The following is a 14,618-nucleotide window of genomic DNA, read 5'->3' on the forward strand; positions in this document are numbered from 1 at the left end:
TCTGTTACAACTATTTTGCACAGCTGTGAAGGGTCACAGAAGAGGACCTCATTTTCCAAACAGTGTTTGATAGTCATTTTTTTCAGCTATTCCAATCTGATGAATAATACAGTCTCTAAATCACCATACTCTGCCAAACAGACGCTTTAGTCAATCATCTTATTATGTATTAATTAGCTTATCCACTTGTTCTCAGTGTTCAGGGCTTTAAAATTGTCTGCTCCTGAAGGCTGTAGATAATTCTTACCAGACTGGACCTACATTTCACAGCATAATATCTTGACCTCAGTTGCTTCTGATTTACACCCGATATATATATATATATTTTTTTGGTGTGTTTTGCTTTACCATAAAAAATAGAAATATAAGAAGTTTCTTAAAGAGTAAATATCCAGTGTCTGATACATCTAGGAAAATCTAGATATACTTAATGCTGCTAGATGAAATAGTATTAGGAATATTCATTTTCTAACTTGATTTACTTCACTACCGTAATTCTCTTAGTACTATTTTGATAGACCACTGAGGAGAGAGAAAAGAGCAATCCACAGTTTTCCATTTCAGTAGATGATAAACAAATTTTCCTGATTGAAATGTGCATTGGACCATTTAGAAAGCTGAAGATTACTGTATGTAACAGAATGATTTTAATACATACTTACAAAGAAAGCAATTTCCTGTTACTCTGTAATACCAATTATCCATTCAAAAGAGTCTGAATTTTACATCACCATGATTTTTTTTTTTTTAATTTCATTCTCTGATAAAAGGAAATGAGATTCCTTTATACTAGGTCTTTATTTTGACAAAGATGCCAATTAACTACTTTATACCATTTAGACTTCACTATTATGTGGATCAGAAAATGGCTTCAGCTATTCTTTTAAAATAAAGCAGCAATGTAATATATTATAAAAGCTATTCTAATCTTTGTGCAGTAAAAAGCCATCATAAATCACTAAAAGCTCTCTGCAGCATCATTTCCTTGGTTTCAGACTGGGCTACGAATCCCACAGATGTTAATACTCAGCCCATAAAGAACAATTTATGAGGGTTTCCCCTCTTGACCAGAAGCCCTCAGTCTCCATTGGACATGTTATAAAAAAATGCTGAAAAGGTTTTAGTTGTGTGAAGTCACAGGAACATTGCACAGAGGAACATAGCTGGTTCTGATAAGCAATACTGATAAGCATTTATGCAGTTTGGACACTACTTTCCATACCATAATTATATTGAGAGAATGAAGTCAACAACACTTTCCCCCAAATGGGTATTTTATAACACAAATCTCATCATGGTGGTTTCTTTATAGGAGAAGAAAGCAGAAGATAGGTGATTTGGTCCTTAATTTATCTGTAAGACCATAGCAGTTAAACAATTCTAAAATAGCTGAAATGATTGTACTGAAATAGTGAATCCACGGAAGTTGCAAAATTGATTTTTTTTTTCTTACTTGGAATTAGAAATCACAATACTTGCAATCTAAGAACAGTTATTTATTATTTTAGTTATAGGTATGCAGTTCAAAGTAGGTAAGTTTTCTCTTGATTAATGGCTGTATAATTACACATTGAATATCTGAAATCTGTCCAAAACAATTAACATACAATATTGCTAGGAACACTGAAGAAAAGTATAACATGGACATTTTCTTGTCCCAGTTGAAGGATTTGGTCTATTTTGCTTATTAGTAATTGTAGTTATTAACACATTCTACTTGGGTTTCATCTCCTTTCTCCCACATTGTGTTTTTGAAACAGGTCTGATGGATGCATCTTTATCAAATGATAAACTATGATCAGTAACAAAATGAAAACTGATGCCATGTCCTTAAAAGAAGATGATAATGAAATGTGAAAAGAAATTAGTTAACATTTCCAAATCACATCTCACTTCTCAGAAAAAAAAAAACAGAAATTAATCCTCGCTAAACCTGGTGATGTTGTGAAATTCCAGAAACATATGCAAAAATGTTTACAGTTGTGCAAGTCATCTGCTTTCTCCCAATTAAAGCTGCCATTGTATTTATTATTGTGTCCCTGTTACTATAGCAATGAAAGCTGTGTAAAAATTGGATAGATAGTGACTGATTGCTGCACCTGATATATAATTTTTCACAATCTACCTTCCATTCATTATTTCCTAAATTGCTATAAAATAGCATAATTTATCATAACAGATAAGTATGTACACACATGCCAATTACAGGATCATCAGGAAACATACAGAAAGAAGTTGGTTGTTACATCAAGGAAAATTAAGAAATGAAATTATTTTGTACTATTTCTAAGTAACCTTTCCTTACTCCAAAGTTGTTGCATGGGGGGTAAAATGGAAGAGAAATTTCAATCTCACTTTAAATTGACTGTTCAGCTTTATTGTAGATTAAATTATTGTATGTTTAATGATGGTTATACAAAGGAAACGAGCTTCACCCGTCTTCACAACTACCTAAACCAAGACTCAAACATCTCATACTTCATAAAATTAACGTCAGATGATTATAAAGCTATAAAAGATCAATGCCAAACAAATACATTGAAGGGAACAAGAGAGAATATGAACTGAATTTCATGAAGTCTGAGATTCATCTGACTGATCTGAACGTGCTCTCTTACTTTGAAGTGTGACAGTGGTGACAATTGTGTAGCCAGATGGGTTAATAAATTTTTTACCTGTGTCAATCTGCCATGAGAATTCCTATCTTTATTTGTGGAGAGTCTCCCTGATCATTACATAAGTGCTTCTTCCTATGAAATTAAACCTTCTATGCAGTGCACTGCCCAAAGCATCCAAAACAGTTCCTACAACAACACCCTTACTACATTTAGAGCCAAACAAAGACTTTTACCAAAAGATGGCAATGTTCCACCAACATATCAAGGTCAGAGACCTCGTGTTTCTGACCATGACTTTTCCCTCCCATTTCTTCCATTCCCACATAATTGGAAAGAAGGTCTCTCTAAAGATAGAAGATCAGCAAAAAACTTACACTTAATAGAAAATAAAATAGCATTTTTCTCACTATACTGCAAGACTATTCTTGGAGAGTTTTTTTTTCCACCTCAACCAAAGCTGCCAAGGCCAAAACACAGATGGGGCAAAAAAATGTTTTACTGATCCTGCTGTATTTAATACAGGGAAGGATCTGGCACCTGGATCTTCTGAGTCAAGACAATGCTCACATTGTAAAAGCACACTCAGAGGTAGAGGCACCATCTTGTTTTCCACACATGGGCCAGTTTGCTTTCCTTCTTTTGATTTATCCCATTTTAAATACATGAAATATTAGATATCCTGAAAGAGAAAGAAGTATAATCTAAAATTAATATACCAACCTTATCACGTTATTGATGCCTCTTTTTTTTTTTTAAACCAAGATCACACTCTCTGTCCCTAAGCAAAACTGTATGGAGAAATGAGTTCTCTGTAACAGAAACACCAATTCTTCTGCAGGACAGGCAGGACCAACTAAAATTTCCTGGGTTCCTCCTTGGAGAGGAAGATTCCAGATTCCCTCCCTGTTTTTGGAGGATGAGAAAATTTAGTTTGATGGACAGAAATTGCATTGTGCCATTTAGCATAAGGGACAGAGAACAAGCCTTGTCCCACATTTTGGTAGTGCAGAGAGCCAGAAAGATGAAGTCTCCTGTCTTGTACAGCAGTGGCTTGGAGCTACCATGGAGGAGTTGCAGGTTTCAGGAGTAAGCGACCTGTTCTGTGTTCCTCTCCTACTCCTTGGATATATCATTATATATATTACTAATCTAAATCATATATAAGCACTGGCAATTTATTTATATGTATGTGCATACACACACACACATATATGTATATACACACATAGATAAAGAGAATGAACTATCATCAGTTTTTCTGCCTTCTACTCAGCTTCACGCACAACATTCTTGCATAATTTGCATATTCTGCATTATCCATTTTCCTAATCACTGCTGAAGGAGGAACTGAAACTGAACTATTCAAATAAAATACAAAGGCCAACGGTTTTATAAAAAAAAAAAAATGTAGTGCAGAGAGCTCTCACTGTGATGCTGAAAAACACATTAGTCCCCATGTTTCCCATCCACTTTGTTCTGTTCACTCCTGATGACCTGCTTTCCTCTGAAAGACACTCAGAAATCCAGGGATGGAATAATATCTTAAAGAAATGCTCAGCTTGGAGCCTCCCCAGCTTTGCTTACAAAGGTTGCAGCCTTTCCCGTGAGACCTTGTATAATCACATCAGTTGCTTTGATGGCTAAATAGACGCCTCCGACCCATCCTTCTTTCCCTCCCCCAGCACCCCCCACATACAAATAACACCCTGAAGGAAAAGCACTGCCAGAGTGGTGAGGGCTTGCTGAAAGGGGAAGTGGAGATGATAAAGGCAGTGTGGAGGTTTTTCCAACACTTTCTTGGGAGATAACTGGGCTGAGATATGTTTCACAGAGAGAAGTGACTCCTTGAACCTTCACTTAGGATAGAAAAGAATGTAAGTCCTGTGGTTTACTGCATTTTGTTTTAGAAAAAGGTGGTTTGTGCCAGGGTCTTCTATAGAATTCACTGACCTTTTATTTGCCTAAAAAATAACATTAAGAAACTTATGCAGAAACTTTTTTTTTTTTTTTTTTTTTTTTTTGGTATGTAAGTGGTATGTACAAGAAATTGAAAGTGAGAATAAGTGAGTGTTTATTAATTGCAGTACAATATGTGTGCACAGGAGTTTTCCCTATGTTTGTTACATGTTATTTGGTTGAAATGTGTTAACTAGGGTCAAAAATAACATAAAGAAGAGAGAACAGGCATATACACCTCTCTTAATTCTGCACATGAGAATGGCAGATACACTTTTCATATACAAAGTTCAGATTGTTTACTTATAATTTTTGTTTCAAAATAGAGACAGAAAAAAGTCAATAACCTTAAGTTTTAAAACAGTACTTTCGTTTACATATGTTTATAATACTTGGTAATCTTGTTCTGTTACAGACTAACATTTATTTTTGAGACTTAATAAAAATGGATCTAATTTTACATGTTTTTTGATAATTGAAGGCTTAATCAAATTTCTTTTTATTTTTGGGCTGTTTTGGATTGTATTTGGTGAATGCTTTTATCAAGACAAACTGTGGGGCAGATACACTAATAAGTGAATATTGTTGGGGAAGTAAAGAATGAAACAGAGTAGGAGAGTACATACTGGGCTGTTTGCTGGGGAACTGGCAGTAGAAGAGAAGACAACCTTCTGAAACTTGCAGAAATGTAAGAAACTGCTCTCTTTGCTTCTGCGAAGCAGAAGAAATTAAAAGTTTCAAGTCTGCATTTGAAGTAGCTGCAATATATTTTGTCTGCTGGGAGTAACGTACATGCATTCATCTTACCACAGATGCAACAGCAACATAAATGACTTAAAGTGGAATAAAATCTGTATTTTATACAAAGATGTTTTATTAGGATGATAAGCATGATAAACTGGAGATAACTGGTATAGAGACCTAACAGAACCAGTACTGGTACTTCTCCCTCATCATGGTTTTTAAATTTTGATAATTCTTTAGTACTACACTTTGATTTTCTTTGTGATTATTTGACTTAACCTGAGAATATTTTACATATCAATTGAAAAAATTTATTTGAAATTGTGATTTCTTTCTGTGGAATGAAAAGGGCAAAAAAGGGCAAATAGTGAATTTAATAATGAAAAATGTGGAACTGCTTATTAAATGACATACCCTAGTGCAAATAGGATGTTCAGAACTGAATTCTGATTAGATACATTTCAATTTATTTAGAAAAGTGTTTCGAGCTAGGAAACTCTGACAGATAAAAGACTATGTAGTTTGAAAATTTCATAGAACTTCTGGAATCACCAAATTTGTGGCAATCAAAATTATAGTTTAGATTATATACTTGAGAAATCGTCTTGCAAACCTAAGTGTTAAATATTTTCTTACTGTGTTTCATTAACATTTTTTTATTTCATAGAATACATTTGCTATGATCTTGGGAAAAAGTTTCTCCTATTTTGTATCCAAAGTTTTGTCCTCCAAATATATATACAGCTGCTAAGAGATCTTTCTATATCAAAATGTACATGATGAAACCAATCTTCAGAACTACAAAATAGCAAATTCATGATACTTTTAGTGCATTTAGTAATTTTGTTAATGGTACCAATCCAAAATCTTGTCTATGTATTTCATTGATTTTCTATGTCTTTCTTTTGCTGTAATAAAGTCATATTAATACAAGCTAGAAGTTTATAGAATTGTTAATCACATTAACCAAATCTGAAAGATTGCTTACATTAGGCAAACAAACCAAAGTAAACCCTGACACATTGACAGTATGGTCTTTAGGGCCCTAAATCTGGCAATGCACTGTTTGTCATGATTTATGATTTCAAATGCTCTGTATAGTTTGGTGAAATGATAGACAGCTACAGATAATGTGATTATTTCTTAAATTCAAAGAGATAATACCTGTGAAACATGCTCAATGGTCCAGCTGATGGAAGATTTACCAACATGAAAGGTGAAGAAGTGGGCATTGCAAATTCAAGGGTCCTCATATCAGGTATAAACTTTAGACTGGGCTGCATATATAGTTGTAACATAACCAGTTGCTGCAAATATCAGGAAAATATAGAGTCATTAAGGTTGGAAAAGCCCTCCAAGATCATCTGGTCCAACCATTTGCCTACCACCAATGTCGTCCACTAAGCCATGCCCTCAGCACTATGCCCAACCTTTCCTTGAACACCCCCAGGGACAGTGACTCCACCACCCCCTTGGACAACCCATCCCAATGCCTGACTGCTCCTTCTGAGAAGAAATGTCTCCTCATTTCCAACCCGAACCTCCCCTGGCACAACTTGCGGCCATTCCCTGTAGTCCTATTACTATTTACTTGTGAGAAGAGGCCGACCCCCAGCTCTTCACAAATTGCCCGTGTACATTTTCCAGTTACTTAGCAGTATTTTGAGGGTAATTTTGTGCACCATTGTTTTGTGTTCTCTCTTCTGAAACCACACAAAGTGATGTATATACTGGAAAGAGTCCGATGGGGGGTCACCAAGATGATCAAGGGGCTGGAGCACCTCTGCTATGAGGAGAGGCTCAGAGCCTTTCATTTTTGGCCTGGAGAGGAGGAAGCTTGGGGTGGCCTTATCCACATCTGTAAGCACCTGAAGGGAGGGTGTAACGAGGATGGAGCCAGGCTCCTTTCAGTGGTGCCCAGTGCCAGGACAGGAGTCCATGGGCCCAGCCTGGACCCCAGGAGGTTCCCCTGACCCCCAAGCAGCCCAGAGGCTGTGGGGTCTCCTCCTTGGAGAGCTCCAAAAGCCGCCTGGCCATGGGCCTGGGCACCGTGCTCTGGGTGGCCCTGCTGGGGTAGGGGCTGGGCATAATCAGGTCGTTGAAGGCGTTTCAACTCTTTTCTCTCAAGCTTCCTGTGGCTGCCACAGTTTCTTAGCTTCTTCAGTGCTTGCAACTGGCTATTTGACAATTTGTCAATTGACAGCTCAAGCACTTACAAAAAGTGATCTCTGCACAAATTTAAATTATTTATGATAGCAAAGTAGCTGAAAATTAGTCCGACCTTAATATGCAAAAGAAAATGTGGCTTAACGCTTCAGTTGCTAGGAAGGCTGGTCCTGTAAGTAGTCATTAAGGAAACAATGTAATGTAAGGCAATCCTGGAATTTTTATGTGTTCACAGTCTGCTGGTGACTAATGATGTTTGCCCAGTCCTACCAATGACTGTATAATTACTAATCTTTAGAAGTTTAGCAGTTGCCCATGAGTTGAAGCAGCAAGAAGAGCAGGCCTAACAGATGCAAAAGTTGAATTTACCTCATGTTACACAAGACACCTCAGGTAGTCAACCATCACTCTGAGATGTGATTCATTTCATCCTGAAATCAACGTGAAAATTAGGTGTCTCAGCAGGCAATCAGAGAGCTAGTGGAGATGTAGCAGTCTAGCTCTGAGATGTTTGCAGTGAGGTGGGACAAATTTCACCCAAAGGGGCAATCTGGGTGGACACTAACAGCCTTCATCAGGTCTTTATAAATCGTTCTGTGGATCTCCATACTGTCTGCTACTTTCATTCCCCAGTGCTGGGAACTGTCAAGTGCACATTCCTGACTGAAATAGTGGGATTTATCTCCTACTAATTATATAGGTAACAGAAAGAATCAGGAGCATTTTTCAGTGCTGTTCATCTGACTTAAACTATATGTTTCCTTATGATGAGCTGATCTGTGCCTTCAGCTTTCATGGTGACAAAGAGGGTATATGATGGCTAGATCAGCTCCTGCCATCCCCTTTCAGTCAGATGTCATCCATACTTGGAGACCCAGCAGGCTGGAGCTCTCAGCCAGGTTTTCTATGGAGGGGAAAAAATATTGGGCTTGAACCTGGAAGGTTCAATTCGGAGGTTGGTGCCTCAGCTTATTTCAGGTAAGGTGTAATAATGTAAAGGTTGGAAATTAACAAGGAAATATGCTGTCTCCCTTGGCAACCTCAGCGGATATACATGGATGGTGTTCGGACACATGCAAGTTTCTTGTAGGCTGTTATAAATAGGTAGACTAAATGGGTTGAAGTAGATATAGTATTTGTTTTCCACATATAGAGATGTCTTTGGTTGGTTGGTTTTCTTTTACCTTTCAAATCCATACAATATTTTATTTCTTTGATCATTATTTTTATTATTATAGTGGTGCATGGGGGAAGGCAAGAGACAAGGTGTGTAGATTGAAAGAAGAAGTAGTCTAAATGGATTAAGACAGTCAAGAATTGAAACAGGTTGCTCAAAGAGCTTGAGCATTCTTTGTCCTTGGAGATTTGCCTCGATAAAGCCCTGACCTCATGACTAACACATCTTTGAAGAGTACGTTAGACTGGAGACCTCCTGAGGTCCCTTCCAACCTGAATAATTATATGATAAAAAATTACATGTTTTAATAAACAAAAGTTATTTTTATACATGTTTTAAAGATTATTAAACCAATGCCAGTTTGGTTTGATTAAATCATCTGCCTCATAGATATTTTTTGATGTTGTTGAGGAAAATGTGGAACAGTTCTACAGAAGCTTTGACCTGCAGTTAGTTAAATCTTTCCTTATTCAGTCCAAGAAAGATATTCCAATGTGTTTTCACACCTTTCCGTAATAGCTCCTGAATCCAGGAAGTCTAATAATTGGGAAAAAAAAAAAAAAACACACTTCATTATTCATTGACTGAACATTGAATTGCAGTGATTGTAATTGCAAGAAAAGGAAAGAAAATGTCCTAGGAAACCTTGTGTCCTAGCCTGTCAAAATGAATATTCCTGAAGTGGAAAACATGCTTGGAAGAAAGCAGTCTAACTTCAGAAAGCTATCTAGCTACACATTTTGATATTTGAAAAATATTTCATAGAAAATATGTTTGAAAGCTGAAAGAAAAAATCATCAATGATTTATTTGGTTTCATTCTTGTTCTTCAGCTCTTTCAATTTCATTCAGTATGCTCTGGTCTTCAGTCTGACAAAGGATAAGAAAACTTCATTTTAAAGACATATTAAACTTTACACTATTTTTAAGATGCTACAGGCCTTGAGAAAAAAATGGTGCTTGTTTCATGAGCAATACTTTGAATGCTGCCCTTCCTGAGACAAGAAGCAACAGAAATGATCTAGGGTGTATTTTTAAAGAATCTTGACTGAACCTGAAATACTTTTGGAGGGATCACTCAATGTTTAATATTGATTAGCTTTTATCCAGTACTAGGCTGAGTTGCTCATAATTGCCTTTGGACAAAAAGCGTAATTTAGCCTTCTCCACAGCTTGTGGCTGCTATCAGTGGAAATTTTACTGCTGATGTGTGAAACAGCAAGCAAAAGACTTCATTTCCTTTCCTTAATGGTTGTTCACCTGTGGAGCAATTTATAAAACCACCTGTATCAGGAAGGGGCTCCCTTGCCTGATTTCCAGCTCTGGTCAAGGCCCTACAGACACTGCCTGTCCTCTTGCTTTCTCCTAGCCCCTATCCTGGGCTTTAATCAGCAGCACCTTGGCTTCCTAGATTTTGTTGTAGTCCTAGGGGAGAACAGTGTGACAATCAATTTCTTTTCAGGGATTTGAAAGATGATTTCATGGAAGAAAGGAGAGAAAATTGTAAATAAATTTGCAACAAATCCAGAATTTTAATGGTGAACTTTTGCAATCAGGTAGTCTTTTATGGAAGTGCTGCTTGGAGGGATGGGTATGTGTGGATGATTTGGCACAAGGCAGAATAAAGCAATTATTGTATTCCCTCCGTGTATTGCACAGAAATTGTGTCATTTCATGCATCATTCAGAGCTCTCATAACTAATACCACAGCATCTAAATTACTCTGAGTATCAACAAAACAAACACCACTTTGCCTAGGGCCAGTCTTGGAAATTTGGGAGTGAATCATATAGTTCTCATTTTTGTTAAAATGTTATGCAGATTCCAGACATTTAGGTTGTTTTTTAAAAACTTAAATTAATAAATATTCTTTCCTGAATGTCCTTTTTGACTTCCAGAAATGTTGCCACTCTGTGCTGGGAACAGTGTTTACTGTTCATATTTATTCATATTTATCATTTTGTATGCTTATTTAAATGAGAGAGGCAGGCAGCCTGCAAGAATTAAGACTTTTCACTAGTTAGTTTGTCACTGGCCTCCGGCTGTTTTCATAGCACTGGTTCTCTACATTTTCGCAGCGTCAGGAAAACTGAAATCTGTGGAGAACTGAAATTGTGTTGTGTGGAGGGAAAGATACAGGGAGTCAGCACAGAAGTTGTAAAATTACTTATTACTGATATAAAAAAGCCTCTTGATTCAGACCTGGTGTTTTTCTGGGATGGCCCATACAGTGCATAGGAAGGAAGGGTACAAGAGCAGGCCATTGTCTGAACTTTCCAAGATGAGCTCCGTCTGCTAGTTATGTAGTCAACCTTGAAAGCCATGTTGAAGTGATGGAAGCAACTTCTGGATGGAAAGACCTGGCTGCTTCCAATTTGAAATTCTTTCATGTAGACTCAGCAGTGATCCAGCCCTGAAACAGATAGGATCACTTCAGAGTCTGTGAGTAGGAATACTCTGGCTCAGTTGCTCCATAACTGTGTACTGAATCAATAGTGTCATCCTAGAGGCCATAATCAAAGGAAAAAACAAAACAAACAAACAAAAAAATCAATCAAAGAAATATCCTTACAGAACTTTTAGCACAAGGATGTGGGTCTTCTCCCCTCTCCTCCCCTACCTTCTCCTCTCCGTTACCACACAGCTTCCAGCACTGAATGGGTTTACAGAACAAAAGATCTTCCAGAGAAGGCTAAGGGTATATTGCCCTCAGTGATGTTTCACCCAGCAAGCCTTTCTTCTGACACTTGTACACTGCTTGCTCCTGTACTGATGTCCATGGCACCATGAGGATGGCTTACCCATCTGAATATTTACTTTGCCACAGTTATTTTCAATTTTGGTCTTTCTCAGAAGCAGCTTCCACATAGTTGGTGTTGCAGTTCAGTGGGTTTTATTATCCCAGTTCTGAGATTAAACCAGCACCTTAGGTTTGTCCAAATAATAGCTCAAGAGTATTTGTGCTAACATGTACCTTAAATAAGGTGGTGTAAATACCTTCTTAAGGTTACAGGGGTCTGCCTATGTCCTATAAGATACATTAAATTAAATCAAAACAAAACAAAACATAAAATCTGAACAAACATCTCATTGAAAAATGTATTGATTCTCTCTCCTTTTTTTTTTTTTTTTTTTTTTTTTCTTTTTCTTTTTAGAAGATGGCTCAGAAATTTATGATTTTGGACATGCATGGGCAAAACGTTTAGTTTTCATAACTTATCTCTTCCGGAGTTACCAATTTTGATATCCCTTTCAGTTGTTTCTGTTTGGACAGAATCAGTGACAGGAAGCAAAGAATGAAAAATGGCTGAGTTCATACTGTCTGATACAAACAACTTCCGTAAGTTCACTTATGAATCTTTGGCTGCTATTGAAAAGAGAATTGCTGCCAAGAAGGATTGTCAAAAAAATGCCATAGACCAGAAACCAGAGGAGAAACCACGTCCTCAACTTGACTTAAAAGCTTTCCAGAAGTTGCCGGCTCTGTATGGAAATCCTCCTCCAGAGCTCATTGGAGAACCACTGGAAGATCTTGACCCATACTACAAAGATCGCAAGGTCAGAGTCAAGCAAAATGTTTAGATCTCGCTTTGTTTTGTTATGTTGCTAAGAAGCATTTATGTGAATGATCTCTTAAACAGTCTTGGTTATATTTGTTTGGAAAAACTATCATTACTTTCTAGGTTGAAATAATGCAGAAAGTTAGCACAGCTGAATGACATGCTGTAATCTTCTAAAAGAAAAAAAAAAAAGCTTAATTTTGGATTATAGGAATTAAATGATATACACTTCATTAGCATTTAAATCAGAAATGAAACATCAAACATAAAATGGATAAAGGAAAAAAATGAAGTTTTGCATCAGATCAACAAGAAATGATAACTATTTTGCAAATTTTCTTAATTTTTATAGTTTGAAACTGTCTTCTTCTGTCTCAGTGGTTGTGCTCTCCTTACATTTATGATAAATGATTATCTAAGCGTAAATTAAAAAAAAAAAACACATTTGCTGATGGATACATAAAACTTATTCAAGTTGTATATTCTAATCAGGAAGGATAGAAGAATATGATTTTTAATAACGAACAGAGAAATGGTATCTAATCCACTGGAAATTAAGTTTATTGCTTGAGTATTGCTTAATACCTTGAGCTAATCTCTACAGTCTTAGAGGCAGAAGATCACTATCAATATTAGCAAATCATATTAAGGCTGCAAGTCTTCCTTCCACCTCTGTATAGTGAGATTCTTTGAGAGGTCCAACTTAAAGAGAATAGTCATAGGCAAAATTTGTTTTGTGCAAAGCTCTTTACAAGGATCAAAGTTAAAAACGGAAGTTCATGCTGACATTTGTTTTTCTATTTTGGTAGTTAATGGATATCAATTTATGATAAAAGGTATGCAAAATATTATGAAGAGTCTTCTCATTTAAACAAGCAGATTAAATTTAATATCAAAGTCATGCTCATCATTCATAGAACTAGATGTAATACAGAAATGTGTTCTCTGCTCAACTTCCTGAAAGTTTTACTTCATGTTTCTTTATTTTTATTTTTAAGATTTTCATAGTGTTAAACAAACAGAAAACAATCTTCAGGTTTACTGCTACACGTGCCTTATGGATCCTCAGTCCTTTCCATCCAATCCGAAGAACAGCAATTAAAATTTTAATACATTCATATCCTTTTCTTGGCTTCATTCACTTTTTTTTTTTTTTATTACAAAGACCTGTGTAATCCCGTGCTGTTATACCTTACAGCACTGAATGAATAGCTTTTTGTTCACTCCAGACAGCTTCTAATTATGGATTACCTCAGAAATTACTCCTGTTTGATGTTCTTGTGCTATTTAGTAATAAATAGTTTCATGAGTACTGAGGGTTTTGAAGCCTGATTTTCTAGCTATTTTGTGTTTTAAGAATGTTCTCTGATGTTGATCGTTTTATGTCTAATCAGTATCTTATATTGAATCCTTTCTCAATGAGAAAATGAATAAGGCCTCTATCCTTTATCTCATACTCAGTTTATGCATACCATGATAATTAAATTCAGCCCCCATGCCAAAGCAAATCACAATGAGATGGGCACACATATGAAAACACAGAGAACAATTATAAAAACTTTGTTTCATTTAGAAATCAGATTTAAAAAAAATATCTTTGGTATACGACAATGAAAATTTTCAGGGATGCTGTTGTAGGGAAGAAGGATATCTTTGAAATAAAAAGGTAATAAAGATCCCAAGTCATACATTTAGGGGATGGGACTCACTAGTATAGTTCTCCACTTTGGTACTTGGAAATGAGACCAGGGAAAAAAAAGCTGTCACTCATGGCTGAATCAGGCCCAGCACAGTCTGCAGGTTACCGTGTTAGGTTTCCAACCATCTTCCCAGCAACACTGAGTTAACTGGGATGAGTCTGCAGTTGTGGCCGTAGCAGGGCACAGACATCCTTGGAGGACTGATAGCTCTCTGAGGGTTTTCCCTGGGCAGCAAGTTGGCTAATGCTGGCATTTCAACACTTGTGGTCCAGATCATGGGTTTGTGACAGTATTTGATGATGCCTGCAGTTAAAGGCAGGAGAATTTGAGGGAGGACAGAAAAGATTGATAATGGGTAGATGTCTTTCCCATGCGCATCTACCTCCTGGGTTGTCCAAAAGTGTGGTATGACACAAGACATGAGATTCATCTCCAGGGACAGGCACTTAAACTCGAATATAAACATGTGAGCTAGATGCCCAAGTTCCCATTCATATCTTATAGTCAGTGGGTCCCAAAGGGCAGGTGGACAGCCCCAAGAACTGTATAAACATAAGCATCTGATATCCTTTGAGACACCCACAAGTATCATGGGAGACTGCACTCTCCCTTCAGCAGAATACAGGTCTCCCAGTATAGTGAGCTTTGGGCTTCAGGTGTGTGACCTTGGGTGTTATTTAACTTTCGTGAAATATTCA

General features: G+C 36.8%; 1 protein-coding gene across 1 annotated transcript in view; it reads left to right on the top strand.

Annotated features, from left to right (window-relative positions):
* Positions 1-11,963: 11,963 nt before the first annotated feature.
* Positions 11,964-14,618, top strand: part of LOC311207125 (sodium channel protein type 5 subunit alpha-like) — a gene marked incomplete at both ends in the record, with an annotated part of 34,992 nt that continues 32,337 nt past the window's right edge. The window contains 2 exons of the mRNA XM_084283026.1: positions 11,964-12,218; positions 13,219-13,337. Coding sequence (XP_084139152.1) covers positions 11,964-12,218; positions 13,219-13,337 — 374 coding nt within the window. The remainder of the gene's footprint in view (positions 12,219-13,218; positions 13,338-14,618) is intronic.

This window comes from Netta rufina (assembly GCF_964035555.1).
Source record: "Netta rufina genome assembly, chromosome: 2".
Taxonomy (NCBI): Eukaryota; Metazoa; Chordata; class Aves; order Anseriformes; family Anatidae; genus Netta; species Netta rufina.